Consider the following 18,983-nt stretch of genomic DNA (forward strand, 5'->3'; position numbering starts at 1 on the left):
AGGTGACACCACGGGCAGCTGAGGTAAAAGACAGAAACTGCTGAGGCAAAAAAACCCGCGTTTTTTTTAAGACACCATTGGCAAGCAGATATAATCACATCCCAGTGCTCTTTATGGCAATAAAGTTGCAATCCCAGGGTATAATTTTCACGCAAAAATCTGGCTCTGTTTAGGTCAGCAAGAAGCCAGATTTTGGAGAGGGCACAGGACAGGCAGCATGACCCTCAGGGATACCCTCCTGCCGCAAGGGGATTTGGCCATCCCAAAAACCTCACGATGCTTCGGGTAGGCCAGAGGAAAACCTGATGGCTTTCAGGTTTATCAGGCAAATTCAGCACATCAAAACAGGCTAGAGTCCCACGCAACACTAACTTTCCATACGGCACGTCAGGGGTTTCAGCTCTTACGCCTTAGGTGGCCACGCTGACAGTCATCTGCTTCCCTCACGTTTTTAAATGCTGAAACTGCATTTTCCACTCTCTGTCTCTGTCCTTCAGACCAAGTCAAAATGCCAGGTCAGTGCATTTCTAAGGCAATTAAAATTACGCTACTGTTTTTAGGACACCTTTAGAATCCAGTGTTTTACTGGGCAGCAATGGTGTAATTAAAAAGCATTTTACGATGTTTGCTATTCTCCTTTTGGCTGTATTAGCCAAAGCGTGGAATGGGTCTTGGGGCACTTTGTAACAGATGCTGTCAGACTAAGTTGGCCCTGTAAATCAAGCAGAAATACATCACTGATCTTTCTGGCACATTCCTGTTGGGACACGAACAAGCTCTGTTCCCTGTTCCCACCCATACAGTTCCTCCTGCCCACGGAACGTTTTATTTTAGCGGCAAGTTAAAATTAAATGTTGGTTACTGCAGTAGGAAGCGCTTGGCCAGGAGAGACGCTTACGTAAGGAGCAGGCTTTATGTCTCACATTAAAATGGGGCTGCTGGGGACGGCTGAGGGTCACATGAAGGGCTCTCCTCGGCCGCCGCCGAGCCCAGGGGCTGGCAGGGAGCTGCAGCCTTACGTAAGGGCCGACCCGCTCCCGTGGCCTCGCCTCTGTCATCTCCGTTTATCCAGCGCGCTGCACAGCCTAAAGAATTCCTCTGGAAGGGCCCTCCGGCTGGCAAAGTGCTTCAGCCCTGAGCTGGAGTTCTCAGCTTTTCAGCACAGCTCGGTAAACGGGAACATTCCAGCTGAAAGCAGCATAAAAAATGAGATGGCAGAACTTAACGTGTATACGGGATGGGGAACGCGAAACAGGGAAGCAGCGCTTTGGTTTAAAAAATAACACAGCGTAGAAATAATTTTGGAAAATACCACAAGAGAACAGAAGTTCAATTTTTCTTGACAGCAGATTACACAGAGGGATAAGGAATGTTTCCCAGTATAAGATAAGCACTAGTTTTAGTATCACATCCCATGCTTTTCCGAGCATCATTTTTAGTCTGATCAGAGTAAAGAATAGCTGGTATCTATTATTCTTTACAACAACCTGTTTAACATTATTTAAGGAAAAACAAAAAGGCATCCTCCCAGGCAGATAAATTCTTGGTCCACAGCAGTATGCAGGCATCTCCTGAGATCTGCTGTTTTTACAGTCAGATTCCCTCTCCTAAGCCAACTTCATTCAACAGCAGCTCTGTCGAGTGAATAAATTCAAGCTCTCTTGTCCTAGGATGACCTTGATATTCTATCATAGGTGCAGAGGCTCAGATCCATCGTGTAACTAAGGAAGCTCTGAGATTCCATGGAAACTTCAGCGCCAGCAGTTGCCCAACAACACGGTGCCCTCTAAAGGTAACTCCCACAAACCTGACAAGCTGCCAGACAAGCAGCAGTGGGTGTTTTTCCCTGTACTTGGGAAGCAGGCAAATCCAAGGAAAAATGGGTAGAAGATGTGCATGCCTTCAAGGGACCCTTCCTTGCACCCTGCTTGGGTCAGGGGGGAAGAATGCCCCTGCCATTCCCTCGGTCCCTAAGATGTAGGCATCTGCTTATTCAGTTAAACTGAAAGCACAAAAGCCAATCTAGATACAGATAAGTGCTCAAGATGAATTCCTATAGTTATTTTCATTCTTTTCCCCTCTCCTACAACATTTGCTTCACTTATTTAAAGAAGGTTCTGAAGAGAAACCTGGCAAGTAGCCTACAAAAGACTGGAATGTGAACCACTTGGGCACCAAGGTCAACATTCCTTTGAAAATGCACATTAATATATGTGATTTACCTTGAAAACTCAGGAGGGCCCAGAGTGCTGTTGTCAGGAGGCTGTGCTATCCTCAGGGTTATAGTCTGTCATGCGAAAGTTTGTTACAAGGAATAGTTCACAAAAGCATCAGCCAGCAGCCAGAGGGTGACATAAAGTAGCTTGTTCACATTTTCAGAGTCGGGATAAGAAACGTTCAAGGCCGCTGATAAATGTGTTGGCAGCAGAACAAGATGAAAGACCCGTGCTGAAACACCCAAGATTGTATTTCGGGTTTGGTGGCCTGAAATTGCAACTCGTAGTTGGCCATCCCCCGGCTACAGGGTGCTGGAGAAGGGAGGAGTATCTCGGCTGTCACACCTCTCACCATCTCCCTGATGCTGGGGTCCTGCTTGGCCTGGCCCACCCTCCTCCTCAACAGCTGCTTGGATTCCTGCCTGAACACCCTGGATCCCCAGCCCCTCCCTGGGTCCCTGGGTTTGGCATTTTGGCTTGCCTTTTCCTACTCGTTTTGCTTCATCCTAAAAAATTTTCTGTGGGTTCAGCACGACCTACTTTCCCCAGGTGTGCACTTAGGAGAAGCTGGTGGCAGGCCTTTCCCCCTTATCCCTCCTGGATGCAGCAGTGACAGCAGGACTGTCTTCCCTGCTGAAGGGGAAATATTCTTCACCAACAGGTTCAGCCGGTGCTGCCTCTGAGACCTTCAGGCAGGAATGGGAATGGGGCGGGGAGGAAAGAAAATCATCTCTCTTGGAAAATCAGTCTGCAGGGAAGGGGTCTAAAAGGCTTGTCAGTGATGAAGCCCAGCTTAAAACTTTGTCTTGCAAGAAGCCACCGGTGTCCTGGGCTCACCCCCACAGCGTGGGCAGCAGGGGAAGGGGGGATTCCTCCCCTCTGCCCTGCTCAGGTGAGCAGGAATTCCCACCTGGAGTGCTGCATCCAGCCCTGGTGTGCTCAGGAGTGAAAGGACATTGAGCTGTTGGAGCAAGTGCAGAGGAGGCCACCAAGGTTATCAGAGGGAGGGAGCACCTCTGCTGTGAGGAAAAGCTAGGAGAATTAGGATGTTTTCTGCCTGGAAAAAGATTCAGGGCAACCCAATTGCGGCCTTCCAGTGCCTGAAGGGAGCCCGCACGAAAGATGGAGACTACTTACAAGGGAGTGACAGGACAAGGGGGAATGGCTTCACACTGGCAAAAGGCAGGGTTAGATGGGATATTGGGAAAAAATTCTTCCCCTTGAGGCCGTGGCACAGGTTGCCCTTAAAAACTGTGGCCGCCTGATCCCTGCAAGTGCTCATGTCCAGGCTGGACGGGGCTTGGAGGAACCTGGTCTAGCGGTAGCTGTCCCTGCCCGTGGCAGGCGCTGGAACGGGATGATCTTTAAGTTCCCTTCCAACCCAGGCCATTGTGAGCCACAGCTCTGTGGCAGGAGAAGACAGCAGCGGCAGGAGAAGCCAAGCCGCGGACGCCCGTCCCGTCCCGGGGAGCCGCAGCCCGGGCAGAGCAGCGCGCAGCCCCCGAGCCCCGGGGGCAGCCGGCGGTGCCCGGGAAGCGCTTCCCGTGCAGCGCCTGCCGGGAAGGCAGGAAGGAGGGAAGGAGGGAGGGAAGGTCGCGGGGGCGGAGCCGCCATCCCCGGCATGGCCGTGGCTGCCGCCCGCCGCGCTCTGTCCGCGCTGCTGCTGGGCCGGGGCCCGGCGCTGCCGCCCGCGCTGCGCCTGGCCCGGCCCGCCCTGGCCCCGCTCCTGGCCCCGGCCCCGGCCCCGCTCCGCGCCGCCCTCCGCGCTTACAGCCAGGTACGGCCGCCGAAAATGGCGGGCACCCCCCGCGGGAAACCTCCGCGGCCTTCCCCTTCTCAGCCGGGGGCTTTTCTCGTGTGTCCGTGACAGGTGACAGATGCTCCGTCCCACGAAGGTCGCCTCTCCGAGCAGGAGCCCGCCTCACCCAAGGCGGAAGGCGACGCTGTCTACCTCGTCAGGGCACAAGGATTCCCGTTCTCGTGCACCGAGGAAGATGTCCTTACCTTCTTTGATAGTATGGGTGTTCATTTTCTGCCTAACTCTTCTGCATGCTGGCACTCAGCCCATAAGTTCATGATTACCTAACAGAAGGAAAATTTAGTGATAGCCAGAGAAAGATGAGGTCTTATTATTGCTGCAAAATTATTCACAACTGACACATACAAAGGGAAAAATCAACATCCGGACTGCTGGACACTGACTAGAAGCTCATCCTTATGGTCTCTTGAGTTTAGCTGGACGAGCTCATTCTTAATCAATGTCTCCACAGCAGAGGCAATCCAATTCCAAGTGATGCTCTTACAGGCCATTATAGCTGGCTCTAACTCCTCTCTTTTTTAAGACACCGGAGGTTTTTACTGATTAGTATAAACTGCTGTGTAGTTTTCTGATCCTGGTTCATAGCTTTTACACACCTTTGTGGTGCCAATCCACCCTACTGCCCTACGATGCTGCATGCTCCCAGGGGCCAGAGGCACATTTTTAAATTGCTTGCTGGCCTGCCCAACTAAAGCAAGCTGGCCTGAAGTTAGACTTTGTGTTAGAAACACGAGTGTTGTAGCCTTTGTTCTGCAGCGCTGAGGGGACGAGCCCTGAGCACTGCGGTCAGGACACAGATCCCCGTGTCTGATGCAGGCCTGTGTGTCCCTGTGTTGTGTGTCCTTTGGTTTCCAGGCTGTAGAATTCGGAATGGTGAGAACGGGGTACACTTCCTCTTAAACAGGGATGGGAGGCGCAGGGGGGATGCCTTGATCGAGCTGGAGTCCAAGGCAGATGTCCAGAGAGCCCTGGAAAAGCACCTGAGGTACATGGGCCCACGCTACGTGAAAGGTGGGTTTGGAGCAGCAGGAGTTTTCTGTCAGTGGAACTCCCTGGGGGATGAGAGAACTCCTGAAGCACGGTGGGGGTGGAGCTGAGCAGCGGGTCATGGAAATGTCCTGGGCTGGCCTGGGAAAGCAGAGGGGCAGGAGCACAGAGCAGGGGGTGGGGGAGGAAACAGGATGGAGCTTTGCAGCGGGGGAAAGCTGCCTTAGGGGAGTGCTTCCAGTGCCAGGTGGGAAAACGCTCCACGGCCGCGTTCCTTGCAGTGTTTGAAGTCCACGACAGCGATGTGGAGGGCCTGATGCGGAGCCTGCGGGACGAGTCGCAGGCCATGAGCGATGGAGTTGTGCTGCTCCGAGGCCTCCCCTTCACCTCCACCGAGGAGGACATTGCAGATTTCTTCTCAGGTAACTCAGCCTGGGCCATGCTCTTCCTTTACCAGGCATTCACTTCCTTAAGCTGATGCTGTCGTTCCTCAAGGGACGAGGCAAAGCACACGCAGCCTCAAACCCTTTAAACACCACAAGGAGTTCTCCAGAAGTCACACAGGCTTTCTGAGCACCTTGTGCATGTCTAACCCAGAATCAGTACCTTCAGCATTCCAGTTTGGGCCAAGGGAAGCGGAGGAAGGGGACCAGTTGTTTGATGTTGGGTTGCTATCAGTGTGTAATTTGGCAAACTTGAGAAGGAAAAAGGCTTGAGCGATAGTTGCAGCCCAAGTGAATGCAATGTTCCCAGCTGTGGCATCAGGATGGGTAGGTCACATATGCCACTTGAATCCTTGTCCCATGCTCAGTGCTGGAGTAGTCCAGGTCCTGGCTCCCCAAGACATTCTACAGCACAAAAAGTGAAATTCATTGACTCTGACTTGAGTTTTAAAAAATACAGGAAAAAAACCTACCATAATAAGAGAAAAATTCAAGAGCGTTTGTGCTCTGGATCTACTTGTTGTCCAGAACCTGGATTCACTTACTTGAAGTCTCAAATTGATTCCTTTTTTCAGTTGAGTCTTCTGTGGAAACTGCCTTAAAGCAAAACAATTGGAGTTTATAAAAGGTACTTAGGCCAGCACCACAGTTGTTTCAAAAGTACTTAGCTGCTCAGTTAGCTTGTCAAACACCAGAAAAGTAAGGGAAAAAAAGAAAAAAAAAAAAAAAAAAACAAAAAACAACTTTGTGAGTTATAGCACAAATTTCTGCCACAGTCAATGCCTTTTTCTCCCCTGCCATGTCTAGGTCTGAAAATAACAGACATAGCTTTCCTTTACCGGGGAGACAGAAGAACGGGAGAAGCTTTCGTGCAGTTTGCGACTCCTGAAATGGCAGCCAAGGCCCTGCTACGGCACAGGGAATACATGGGAAGTAGGTGGGTGCTTCCCTGGAGTTCAGGGGCTAGGAGAACACGGTGTGAAGCACATGTGGGACTGGCAGCCAGCCTCCTGCCAGCTCAAGCAGCTCATCTCACACTCACAGTGCAACGAAGGGGAGCAGAGGCACCTGCAGCGCTCATAGTTTGGGGGACTTTGGGGCCTCTCAGAACGTCTCCAGTTGTTTGGGTATTCCTGAAGACATTCTCATCCCAATGAAAAGGGGTGACAGCCTCCAGAGCGGGGAATGCTGGATAGACACAGTTTGCCCAGGCCTCAGTGCACAGGGACCCTGTGCCCCCTTCAGAGACGTGATCCTGACAGATTCCCACAGGTTCCTCCATTCTTCGGGTAATTTTGGCAGCGTGCTCCTGCCCTTCAGCCCAGTGCCTGGCACAGCTGGTTCTTCCTCCCAAGGGGGACCCTCTTGAGGCATGGCTGACCTGGCTTGGGTCCATTCCCAGCAGGGACTGCTGGCCATCTCCCACCTCCTTGGTGCCCACATCCCCTTTGGCAATTACACCATTTTATTCCAGAGCACTGAGCCCTGTGCCACACTCTTACCTCACAGGAGCCTCTTGCCTCTCAGAGGCACAAGGCCACATTTTCCCAGACTCCATGGTATCATTGAGCTTAGAAAAGGCCTTTAAGATCATTGTGTCCAACTATTAACCTGCACACTGCCCAGCCTGGCCCCAAACCCTGTCTGTAAGCCCCACAGCTTTTAAATACCTCCAGAGCCGTGTGCAGAAAAAAAACCCCCAAACAACCAAGGCTGCTTTTCTTTTCTGAGCTTTCTGATTTCACTAATCTCTAAAACTTTATTTGCAGCCCACATAATAATTAAGAGTTTTCCAAACCTTACCTCTCCTCCTGCACACCAACTACCTTCCTTTTATTTCCTTACTTCCATGTTTCCAGGCTGCATTTCCTTGTTTGTCAACCTCCCCAGTCATATTAAAAGCAAACAGCTGCTCCAAGGGCAGAATTTGATTAATTAATTAATTGAATTAATAGGACTCCCCTCCTCTAAAGTAGAGCTCAATTCCAAATCTACTGATAATTTGTCAGAAAAAGAGCTGACCTGACTCATCCATCTGGCTCACACACCTCCGTTTCCATGTGATAAGCCAGAAAATGGAGGGGTTTTGAAAATTGCTGGCAGCTTGCTCCCATTCATTCTTCTGGGTTTATCCAGAACTGGCCTCCAGCGGTGCCCAGTGCTGAGTGGGGACTCGTGGGGGCTGAGCTGTACACAGGGGTGCTTCCCTTAGTCTGGCTGCTCCCCTCAGGAAGGGTGGCAGGTCCCCTCCCTTGGATGTCTGTATTCCCTTGTCATCACACTGTTCCTTCAGTGCTCTGGAAACTGCCTGATTTAACAGTGCTGGTGAAATCCCACCCGTTTCACGCGCATATGGAAAATCTTAGGGCTCCACACAAGTATCTCCTGTGACCCTGTGCATCCTGTGGGCCTGCCTGGTCTGGGACCTGTTTTGGGGCTGGCTGGGGTGTTAGATTTGGGTGCAGCCTGCACAAGTGCAGCGAGGGGAAAAGAGCCTCCAAGAGAACTGTGCCAGCAAAATGAATTAATTCCTCAGTGCCTTGGTGTGCCATGTGCTCTTTCCCTTTGGGCTGCAGGTACATAGAAGTGTACGTGAGCAGAAAGCAGCAGATGCAAAGGCACATGCCCTACAGCAAGCAGGTGATGGCCTATTCCAAAGCCAGAAGAGAGTATGAATCCATCTCTGAAGACAGGGGCTGGAGAGACACCGGAGGCTCCTGTGCCGAAGGAGAACCCAGTGAGTCCCTCCCTGTCATTCCTCGAGGCCCCTCTGTGTCACCCCACGTGCCCACGGATTTCACATGAGGGAGGGGGGCCCCGTCAGCACTAGTGATGGCTTTTCCCCTCCATTCCACAGAACTGTGCAGGGAAGGAGCAGAAAGCTCCAGGAACGTTTTAGAGTCTGAGAACGCCCCAGAACAGCATTTTGTCCACATGAGGGGTTTTCCTGCCCAGGCCAGCGCCCAGGACATAATAAATGTGAGTAACAGTGCGGCTACGGATCAAGCGCGGTTCTGTCATTACCTGTGCAGAGCCTCAGTTAATTGTAGCAGCTGCGGGAATTGCAGGCTTTTAATTAGTTAGTGTCTCTTAGCCCTCGGTGCTGTGTGGCTTTGGACAGCTGTGGCCTCGGGCACAACGGGGATCTGCTGCTCTCCCTGAAAAAGAAGGAATTACGGCTTGCTGGGATGTGTTAATATCCATCACCCCAGTGACTGGGGAGTGCCTCAGCTTCACCCAGATGGATCAGGGAGCCTGGTGCTGCCCAGCTCAGGTCCCCCATGGCTTGGCAGGCTTTGGCAGTAAAAGCTTTGAGTTTTTGGCGAATAGGGTGCATGACTGCTGTTCTGGTCTCACCAAGCTCTCTTTCCTGCTATTCAGTTTTTCGCTCCACTGAGGCCCACCAGGATCTTGGTGGAATACAACTCCCACGGAGATGCCACGGGAGAGGTGGATGTGCACTTTGAGAGCCACGAGGACACGGTTGCAGCGATGGCCAAGGAGGGGTCACAGATGGGTAAGTTAGAAAAAGAGAGGGGATCCTACAAGCCTGGGACTGAGCCCTTGGGGGGTTTGGCACAGCTCATCCTGCAAGTGTCTGACCTCAGCCCGCCTCTCTTCCCTTCCCCAGAGGGCTGTGCCATCGAATTGCTCCTGAAGGAACATCCAAGGGGAAAGGAGAACTGCTAGTGACAGCACAGGCACACGTTTGGTAAGCACATCCATCTCTGTCCTCCCTGCTCTCTTGGTAACAACGTGTGCCCCAGGCTCACAGTCCACAGTATTCCAAGCAGCCCAAAAGCTAAAACAGAGGGGATGGAGGGAACCACCCCCCAGCCTGACACCAGGTGTCCAGCCTGGATCCCACAGCCTGCACCTCCAGAGTCCACAGGTGCCAGTCCCGCAGCACAGAGGCAGCGTGGAAAGCGCTGATGGGCTTATATTATTATTCCCTGCAAGGAGAGGAGATGTGGCTTTGTAGGAATTGGTCTTTTGGGTAGGGTGGGGTTTGATAGGACCCTGAAAGATGGTGGACAGCTTGTTCCAGGAATTCCTATCAGAAAGTGGGGGGTGGTGGTCACTGCTCCCCAAGCTCTGGTCCCTGCAGCAGGGAGGGCAGCTCACCCATCCTGGGTTTGTAACCCAGGCCAAGGATAAGCCCTTGGGTTATTCAGGATGTGCACTGCGACCTCCTACCTGCATCCCACGCTTCCTTGGCAGCTCCCTCATGTTGGTGCCTGTGCTGGGGGGAATTCCACACCCCCACGGTGTTTGCCTGTGCTGCAGCCCCACCTGAGCGTGTCCCACCCACAGCCTGGTATTTTACTATTACCCAACAACTACTGCATTCTAATCAAGGGTTAACTGGGAATAAAATGCAGTGGGCATTGGAGAAAAAAGGGAAAACAGTAAACCACAGTGAGGGAGTGAGTGATTTCTATTTTTCCTCTCGTTTTTAGGCCAAGAGAACACATTCCTTGGGTATGAGCGTGAAGATCAGGTCCCAGTGTCACCACTCCACGAGGACAGCAAGCTAAGATTAGTTCAGCCTTGTCAAAGAGCTTGTAATAAATGCCATGGGCTGTGGGGAGTTGCAGCAGCAGCAGCTGCAGTGGGAATGGCCACGGCTGCAGGGTGGAGCAGTCCTGGGCTCCAGGTGCACCAGGCTGCATTAATAAAACACCAGGATTGCCAATTAGCAGCTGGGTGATCTAAGTCCTCACACAGGTGCACCCTGTTACTCTGAATCCTTTCATCCCTCCAGCCCAAGAGGAATGCGATGGAAAGACCACTCAGGAGGCAGGATATAAATGATCAAGTTGTTTTATTGTGTGGAACTAAATTCACATCAGAAAACTTGTCCCCCCACTCCCAAGGTCCAGGTGTGAGCCCACCCTGGCCTCACACAGAGTACCTGAGCACAGAGGGAGCTGGCAGCCAGCAAGGTCCCGCTCCCACAGGCCAGTCCCATGTGCTCTGGAGGGGCTCAGCCATCTCCCTGATCCATGGAGCTCAATTCTCCATTTCCAGTTAATTGCTCCCTCAGCATTGCCTGGCTCTTTCTCCCTGGGGAATGAGTCACACTGGGCTTGGGTGCAGGAGCTGACACTGCTGGATGTGTACAGGACGTGCTCGAAACTACTGACACTAAATTCAGTGTTTTCTCCATCCACCTCCAGTGCCTCACCCCTGCAGAGAACTCAGGAATTCACCTGAATTCCAGGCTTTTGGTATTTCAACACTGTTTACAACTCCTGCCATACTTTAGGGGATACCAGCAAGGAAATGGGTCAGAAGCTGTTCTGGGGGGCAAAAAAGCAGAGAAGCTGGGTGGCTGAATGTGCCAAGTCCTAAAAGGATCTAGGAGAGACCATTCCTGGTACAGAGATATGGACTAACTGTGTCCCTATCTCAGCTCCATCAGTGGTTCCAGCCAGTCTAATGACTAGAAGATCCCCTCCCAGGAATTAACCTCTACCCCCTACCAACATCTGCACAAACCCCGGTGCCTCTGTCACACCAGTGCATCCCTCTTCTGTGAACTACAGGACATTCTGTGGTGTCAGGCACTGCAGGAGGTGCCAGTGGGAGAAGGAGTAAACACTCCTGTGACATGTAAAAGCCACCAGCTTTTTGAACTAACAAACTTCCTTGAGGGAACAGTAACAAAAAATGACATAGCACAAACCATGAAATCTCTATGAACTGTGTGTGCAATTAAAATTCCCATCAGGTGACAAGTGTTCCCATTTAGTTTTGATCTGACAGAAAGTGAAATGCCAGGTTTATTGTAACAATGTTTTTCTGTGTGGAGAGGTGGATCCAGGTGGCCACAAACCTCTGTCTGACGGGGACTGGGCCCAGCCCCTGAAGCACAGAGGGGGAACAGAACATTCACAGCTTGGTTTGGGGTGCCCCTGTGCAGACTAAGCCCCTGGTCAGAGCCCCGAACCAAGGAAACGCAGGAAGGATGTGTTCACTGCCCTGCTCACACCATCGCCCTGGGGTCCCCAGGATGAGCCAGCCTGTCCAGGGCAAAAGGAAAAGGGGAAATGGGATTTCAAGTGCAGCCAGACGTGAGGAATACCAACGCTCCTGCTGGGTTTTGGGGAGCCTTTGCTCAGCAGCAGCAGCAGCAGCAGCACACCCCCACACTGCACACGTGAGGGTGAGAACACTCCTGACTTCCACATGCAGACAACAGCTCTGCTTTGGGCAGGGGCTCCCAGAGTCCTGACACTGCTCAGGCACACCCTGGGGCCGCTCCACGTGACATTCCCAATGCAATTCTGCACAGCACAGGCTGCTTTTGGTACAGGGCTCGGACTGTTCTTCTAGTAACAAGAGATTCTAATCACCAAGAAGCTGCTTCCCATCTGACCTCCAAAGTAAACAGGCAATTTACTTCCCACTGCCCCTGACCAAGCGCAGAAACGCCGTCAGCTCCAGCTGTTGTTTGTCACCTCAGTGCCAGCCGCTCCCTACAAGGGGCTGCTGGAATACTGCTGGATGAGCCGCTGGTGGCAGGGGTTGCAGACGCGCTCGGGGTTGATGCTGGACGGGAGGGGCAGCTCGTGCACCGAGCAGGCTTCACAGAAGGTGCCCCCACAGTTCTTGCAGACGTTCTGGAATGCAGAAAAGGACAGAGGAGAGGTTCAGATCCTGGTGGATCAACAAGCACTGAGCTCAAGAAGGGAAGAAGCTGCTAAGGGGGAGGAACACCAAACCACTGAACAGGGCAGAGCAGAGAACCAGCAGCATTTAACCAAGCTCTGTTAAGGCAGAGGGGCCTGCAAGGGCTCATTTCATGGTACAAGTCACCAGCAGCAATCTGTGATTCCACAAGAAGCAGAGGGGACTCTCAGTCACCAGGCGTGGGAGGTGGCAGTTCAAGTCCAGGACTGACCTTTCTTTGGCTCCGGCTGTCCTCCTGCTGGCAGAGCTGGCAGATCTCGGCGTGTCCAGGCCCCGAGAGCTGCTCCTAAAGCCCCAGCCAAAACCAATACATTCTGCTTTATTCTCCTGTGGCAGCGCTCGGCACCAACAAGGGGGGAACTAAGCATGGTTTTCACTGGGATCAAGCTGACAGCAGCAGAAATTCCCAGTGGATGAGACAGCACAAGGCACCCCACTGGCACTCCGGGGGTCTGGCTGTGCTTTGCCAGGCACACAGAGGAGGAGTGGATTTTGATCCAGCTGATTTACAGGAAAAGAGCAGAACAACCAAGGAGAATCACCCACCTGTTCTTCCTGCGTGCTGCTGGGTGACCTAAAAGGGAAGAACAGTGTCACTTGGAACAGGCCTTCCATCACTAGAGCCCTTAAATAAAACATCTGTGCTATCAGGGAATGCCCTCATCCTCTTTTGAAAACCCAGCCCAGATTTTTGAGTAGCACTCCTGGTTCCATGGGAAGAACAGAAGAAGAAATAGCAAAATGCCTTCAGGAGAGCAGAAGAGAGGGAGCATGAGCACAGAAGAGACTGTTGAGCTGCAAAACTGGCTTTAAAGGTAGGCCTGCAAGTTTGATCCCTACCCCTGCAGTGAAACACAGCAGTAAAGCACCACTGGGCCTGTGAACCATCCACCTGACCCCCCCTTGCTTCACACTCCAGGTGAAACGGCTACAAAGCATCTCAGGCCTGGAAGGCTTTTAGTACCTGGCAAAGCAGATTTGAACTGCTCTATGCTATTTTTTAGAGAATATTTTCCTGATTAACTCATAGATCAACTCAATGGAGAGCGCTGGAGGCACTGCAGCAGGGCCCTGACAGTCAGAGCACTTCCAGTGGGCTGTTCCTTCCCCGAGCCAAAGCCTCAGCACTGAGCTGAGCCCAGGGACTTTATAAACTACTTTTAACTCCTAAAAGCAAATGCTACAGTCCTGCAACAAGAATCCTCCTGTGTAATAATTCAGCTTGGCAACAAGGGACCTGAACCACAATTTAACACAGCCATCTTAAAATCTCATTTGAAGTTGTCTTTCCCCAACAGTTTCTCTTTAGGAGGTCCAAACACCCTTCTCCTTTCTCTCACCAAAGACACTTTGGGCATGAGTTCCAAAGGTCTTGCATTTGGCTTACTGAGGTTTCTCCAGTCAGAAAAATTAGCAAGCAGCAGATTTAGATGGAAAAAAAGTCACAGGTAAATGGGAGAGACACAGAGCTTTTCCCAACTGAAAGCACTGATGGCAAACACCAGAACCCCCTCCTTCCCTTGGAGAGCTATGGAAAAGCAGCAGAGAACTCAACAAAGGGCATGAGGTTGGAAATCCTCCTTAAAAAGACAAGTTGGACTAATCCAAACTCCCTGTTGGCACAGAAATGGGAGAAGGGAAAGCAGGACTTGGAAAAGGAGAGACAGAGATGAGATTAGTTTCCTTCCTTACCTGTGTGTCAGGATGCTGTTCTCTCTCAGTGGCTGCTTCAGTTTAGTATTTTCTTCCTCGATTTTGAGCTTCCCATCCTGCCAAAAGGAAACACTGACCCATGAGCTGCACTCGAGGCCAACTCCCATTTCACTCCTGCTACACTGCAAGGGGACAACTGGCACTGCTACTGCCACTCCTTGGCACAGAGGGCTGTGTGGGTCCCAGTTTCCCCTGGGAGCAGCTCTCAGTGCTTTCCCTGTGCTGCGAGCAGAGGGGACCGTGCCTCCTGGAGGTGGGCAGGGGTCCCATCACCTCCTGTTAGCACAAACACCACAGCCACCAGTTCTTATCTGCAGAGCAGAGCCTGAGAACGAGGATGGGCTGGAGAGGTTTTGTAAAAGCTGACCAGAGACAAACTTTCCCAGCTAGCAAAGGAAAGAATCCTCCCCTTCTCCCCAGCTGAGATGTGGCTCACAGCTGAACCATGAGGCCTAAAGCACTTGACTGAAATCCTGTAATACTGGTCAAAAAGGACAAAACTGCCCCATTCAAGCAGACCAAGGATCAACAAAGAACCGCAGCAGCCATCTCTGCTACTGTGCAGTTCTTGTTCCAACTCCAACTGCCTGTTCAGAGTGTCTAAAAATCCTCCCAAAGCTCCTCTGGTTGTGGCACATGAACAACAAACATTTACACCCTGAGAAAGCTCAGTAAAAGCCGAGCCAAGGGAAACTGTACCTCAAACCCGAGCCAAAACCCAAGTCACGTTACCTGTCTGAGCCAATTCTTTGGGCCTTTTTTGCTTTCTTGGCTGCGCTGGTGACTGTGAGACCATCTGTCTCTTTCCCGCCTTAGCTCCAGTTCTAGCTGGCTCCTGGAATACCAGGTGGAATTGTGAGTAAAAGATGGTTTGGGGACACTTGGCATTGACAACTGATGAACTGTTTGACCCTTCCTTCACACCCCTAACTCAAGAGCTAAAACTGCCTCCTGGAACCCAAAGCTGTCTCGCGGGGTGTTCAGCCGTAACGTGTCAGGATGAAAAATCTCCAGGTCCTTCATCTAATCCTGGCAGAATTTAGGAATGCAGAATCAGGTGGACACAGAATGCATCCAACTGATGCAAAACCTGCCCCATTTGCCCTTGTTCTCCTAAGTTCACCCACGCACACCCAGGACCTCACACCAATTGCTGACCACAGCCACTTTCTGGTTGTCAGAGCACCTTTTTGAAAAAGGAAAGAAAAAGCTGGGCCAGCAGAGGAAGAAGGGACAAAGCCCTCCCTGCATCCAGCAATGCTCCCACAGAATTCATCCCAGTGACCTTGCAGCAAGCCACAGACACGTCAAGGCTGCAGGAGATGCTCTTCTATTTTAAGGAGAGAGATTTGTCTGTGTCCCTGATGCTGCTCAAGTGATGAAGCTGCAGGGGAAGATGTGATGGCTTTTGACAAGGTTTCTGTTTGGCTTCCAGCAAAAGTAAGAGCAGTTTCAAATGGGGAAAAAGTCCACAGCACGGTACGGTGTGTCAGGGAAGACAACCAAAATCACTGCCCTTGCTCCAGCCCCTCCAGTGTCTGCTCCAGGCAGAGACTTGACTGCTCAATCCCCTGCCCAGGAGCAGCAAACTGTTGGGATATCCAAATGTTAGCTTTGGATTCCCAATTACCACGGAATCACAGGAGGTTTGAGCTGGAAAGGACCTTACAGACTATGCTGTTCCACCCTGTGCCATGTGCAGGGACAACTTCCACTTGATCAGATTGCTCCAAACCTATCCAACCTGCCTTTGAACACTTGGAGGGACAGGGCATCCCCAACTACTCTGGGCAGCCTGTGCCAGTGCCCAAGTGATGCTGTTAGCAAGGATTTCCCTCCCTGGAGTTACACCCTAACACACGACTCTCGCCTTGCTCCCTCTCCATCCCCTGCTTCCCTCTGCCATCAGCCCTCCTGCTCTCCCCTAGACACAGCAACAAGAGCCCAGCAAAGAGGTTGGAAAAGCGTCTCTTCACCGCTGCCTGGAGAGCTCTTCCACTTCCAGCTGGAGGCTGTTGATTTTGTCCCCAAACTCCTGCTTGAAGAGCCGGTTGTCCTGCTGGGCCAGCTGCCGGTCCTTCTCTGCCTGTCGCAATCTGGATTTGAGCCACATGAACTTGTGATAAAAAACAAAAGCCATGGTGGGGAGGAAGACTGAGTTTAACCAACAAATCAAAATCCCAGTGAAAAGGTAAAGCCAAAAAAAGAGAATGGTAAAAACAATGGAAAGGAGGAAAATAGTTAAAAGCAAAGCAAAATGTAGGTGAACCAGGCAGAAGCTCTCATTTTCAATAGTTTTTATTCTACCACTACAGTTTACAGCCATTAGATGAGAAACAGAAAACATCACTTTTATCCAGATTCGAAGCAAACCTCAAGTACACAGAATTTTAGGTCCAATTGGAGTTTAATGTACGTTACATTTCAGCTTTGCACAGGTAACTGGAACTTGCAACATAGGTTGTAGCTACTCTATTGAGAATTAGTGCATGTTCCTGGTCTCTCCCGTGGATGGACACTTGGGCTCAAGCCCCAGGCATCAGTACACCACCACGTTCCCTCTCGGGGCCTGACATCAGAAGCAGCCAGATCCTTAAATCTGTCTGATTTCAGCACAAACCTCACCATCCAATCCTCTGTTCCTGCAGCAGAACTGCACCAAGGGGCAGGGCGGTTCCTGCCCGTGCCAGCTGCTCACACACCTCCATCAAAGCTTCCACCTTTCCCTTGGGATTGTTTATTCTCCAGGGAGTTAGGATGAGTTTCTAGCAGCAGGTTACTGAGGGGTGAGTTTATAGGTTGAAGCATGCGGCTCAGGCACGGCAGGGAGGCTCCCAGCAGGAGCCAGGAAGGAGCCCCGCGGTGGCCGCGCTCACATCCGCGGGGAGCAGGCTGAGCCCCGTGGATTTTTAAACACTCCGAGGTGTTCCCTCCTGTGCTGGTCACATTTGCCACCCGCTGCCCCAAGGAGCACCGTCCCACAGGTCAAAGGGACACCTGGCACCACAGAATTACTACAGGTGTCTGGCCAGAGCCAAAAACCCCTCATTGGACACAGAAACTCCCCAAATCCAACCTTCCAGAAGAAAGATCGATCTCGAGGAGCCCTTATAGACCTAAAGCCTGTGAGAGGCCAGCACAGGGACGTCAGGGATCAGAGACTGTTAGTTTATAATAGTTCAAGCTACAGTTACTTCAGATTTTGTACCAGGGTGTTAAACTGGCAATTATTTTTCCTATTGAGAGGCGTTTCCAAGCTTTAGCTCTTGTTCCATTAGCAAATTCCATTTGTTTTGAGCAAGGCAAACTCAGAAGAAAATGCAACAAGTGTAAAAGGCAATTCCTTTCAGCCACCAATTACTCGGACAAGAGAAGGGCAAGGAGCACATTTCCATCTGCTGAACACCAGGTTCCTTCTTTTTTTAATGTGTTTTTGTTTCCTTGGAATGAAGAACGGATTATTTTTTAGAATACCAGTAACTTCCCCTCCTGGGAAGGGGAAAGACCTCCCAAAAGACTTCTCCTCCACTTGCTTGGGTCGGGAAGGACCACGGGCTATGTCTGGAGGGATTCCTGGCAGAGGTAGAAGCAATGCAAAGAGAAGGAGGTTTCCACTGAACTTACCACTCTATCGGGTTACTCTAAGACACCTACAGCTACTAATTCTGGACACATGAAGTTGAAAGGAATAAGGATAAGTCCCCGCCCTCCCCCCAGGTCCCTAAGGCAGAATCCAGGCAGGCCGGTTACGGGAGGGCCGCTCTTCCCGGTGACGGGCCAGCGTCGCGCCCGCTTGGCTCGGACTCGGGGCTGAACCCACCCACCAGAAGAGAACGGGGCAGGGCTCGGGGCACGCACACAAACTACTGTCAACAACTTCCAGGGATGCATTTCTCATCTACTTCACAAAAGGGCAATACAGAAAAGGAGCTGACTGTCCCGAGCTGGCCGCGGTCCCGAGGGCGGTGCTGCCGCACGCGCTGACGGCAGCGGCTGGGCACGGCCACCTCGCCCTCTCCTGACGCTCTCCCGGGCTCGGTGGCCAGCTCACTGGTACTTGAAATGGCAGGGTTGGGGGTTTTTGTACCCGACTACATCGCGGCAGAAAAACTCATTGATTTTAAAAATTCGGCAAATTCCAAATCAATTTTAGGTGACAATTAACATTTTAACAGTTGCTTTTAGCAATTCTCAAGTTCTCCCCTCATAAATGAGTTCTGATGTCAGAGCTGTGAGGCGGCCAGACATAAAAATGTCTAATGATGCTTCTGGATCAGTTTGTTTGCTACACTATTTAAGGTTTTTGCCTGTTTCACCAAATCCTTTTCACTGTGTAAGTAAGTCAGAATGAGGATGATGAGAAAATGGAAAAAATAAAAACAGCAAGAGAAAAAGAACACATGAATTAGCTGAGTAGATATCATGAAATATTCTCAAACACCAACTTGTTACAAAGAAAACCACCCTGTTTACTGAGACCCGATCCCAATATAAACCCTAAACTGAGAGCACCCAAGGGAGCACAATGCTCTAGTCATTAACCAAGTCCCAGAGGTGCTGTTCCCACTGCTCTGTCTAGCGCAGCACCAGGACTCTCCCCTGGCCCATGCTGGATCCATGGCATACAACACTAAAGGACACACCAGTGGATCGTGGTTCAAGTTTCGTGTCTTACCTTTGTTCCAGCTGTTTGATGGTGGCAGCCATCTGATTTGTTTTTTCTTCCAAGCGGCTGTTTAACTCGCTCTTCTGTTTCACTCCCATGTCTGAACTCTGGGAAAAGGAGCAGTGGGCATTTGTGTAAGGAGCAGTAAATCCCAAAAAAACCCCCATAAATCATTTGGTTTATGAAACAACAGGACAGAAAGTAAAAAGGCAGGAAAAAGTGCTGGAAAAGCAAATGCCAGGTCAGGATTGGGAGGACAAATGTCTCACTGCAGATGTGCAGGCTCCATCCGGACCCCGCAACAGGGCAATGCCACCATCCCTGCAGTTTGCTGGCTATGGAAAATGTATGATGCAGTGCCTGCTAGTATTCCCTGTTTTATTTAATTCAGCTGCTTTGAACACAGCTGTTGGCTGAAGGAGAGCAAAAGCAACTCTTTGCCG

At 51.2% G+C, this 18,983-nt stretch overlaps 2 protein-coding genes across 8 annotated transcripts in view; one reads left to right on the top strand and one right to left on the bottom strand.

Annotated features, from left to right (window-relative positions):
• The first annotated feature begins 3,824 nt into the window (after positions 1-3,824).
• GRSF1 (G-rich RNA sequence binding factor 1) lies at positions 3,825-10,188 on the top strand. The gene is made up of 10 exons (XM_015623631.2): positions 3,825-3,993; positions 4,087-4,231; positions 4,891-5,046; positions 5,304-5,444; positions 6,273-6,402; positions 8,042-8,202; positions 8,323-8,444; positions 8,847-8,982; positions 9,097-9,177; positions 9,926-10,188. The coding sequence occupies exons 1-9, from the start codon at positions 3,838-3,840 to the stop codon at positions 9,153-9,155; spliced, it is 1,206 nt and encodes a 401-aa protein (XP_015479117.1). The 5' UTR covers positions 3,825-3,837; the 3' UTR covers positions 9,156-9,177; positions 9,926-10,188.
• Positions 10,189-10,273: 85 nt separating this feature from the next.
• The window catches only part of RUFY3 (RUN and FYVE domain containing 3), a 30,227-nt gene continuing 21,517 nt past the window's right edge, over positions 10,274-18,983 (bottom strand). For 4 of the 7 annotated variants that reach the window (XM_033513532.1, XM_015623700.3, XM_015623699.3 and 1 more), the window contains 7 exons: positions 18,550-18,647; positions 15,851-15,970; positions 14,607-14,709; positions 13,854-13,930; positions 12,708-12,735; positions 12,373-12,447; positions 10,274-12,091 (listed from right to left, as the gene is read on the bottom strand). In XM_033513532.1, the coding sequence (XP_033369423.1) occupies positions 11,948-12,091; positions 12,373-12,447; positions 12,708-12,735; positions 13,854-13,930; positions 14,607-14,709; positions 15,851-15,970; positions 18,550-18,647 (645 nt within the window). In that variant the 3' untranslated portion in view covers positions 10,274-11,947. Of the gene's footprint in view, positions 12,092-12,372; positions 12,448-12,707; positions 12,736-13,853; positions 13,931-14,606; positions 14,710-15,850; positions 15,971-16,154; positions 18,204-18,549; positions 18,648-18,983 lie in introns of those variants that run through there. The other 3 variants (XM_033513533.1, XM_015623704.3, XM_015623706.3) reach the window with 1 other exon arrangement.

This window comes from Parus major, chromosome 4 (genome assembly GCF_001522545.3).
Source record: "Parus major isolate Abel chromosome 4, Parus_major1.1, whole genome shotgun sequence".
NCBI lineage: Eukaryota > Metazoa > Chordata > Aves > Passeriformes > Paridae > Parus > Parus major.

Excerpts from the sequence above, each read along its gene's own strand:
- GRSF1 (XM_015623631.2), top strand. The coding sequence starts at position 3,838 with ATGGCCGTGGCTGCCGCCCGCCGCGCTCTGTCCGCGCTGCTGCTGGGC. Across the intron at positions 4,232-4,890 it reads TGTCCTTACCTTCTTTGATA|GCTGTAGAATTCGGAATGGT; the intron begins GTATGGGTGTTC and ends TTTGGTTTCCAG. Across the intron at positions 5,445-6,272 it reads CATTGCAGATTTCTTCTCAG|GTCTGAAAATAACAGACATA; the intron begins GTAACTCAGCCT and ends TGCCATGTCTAG.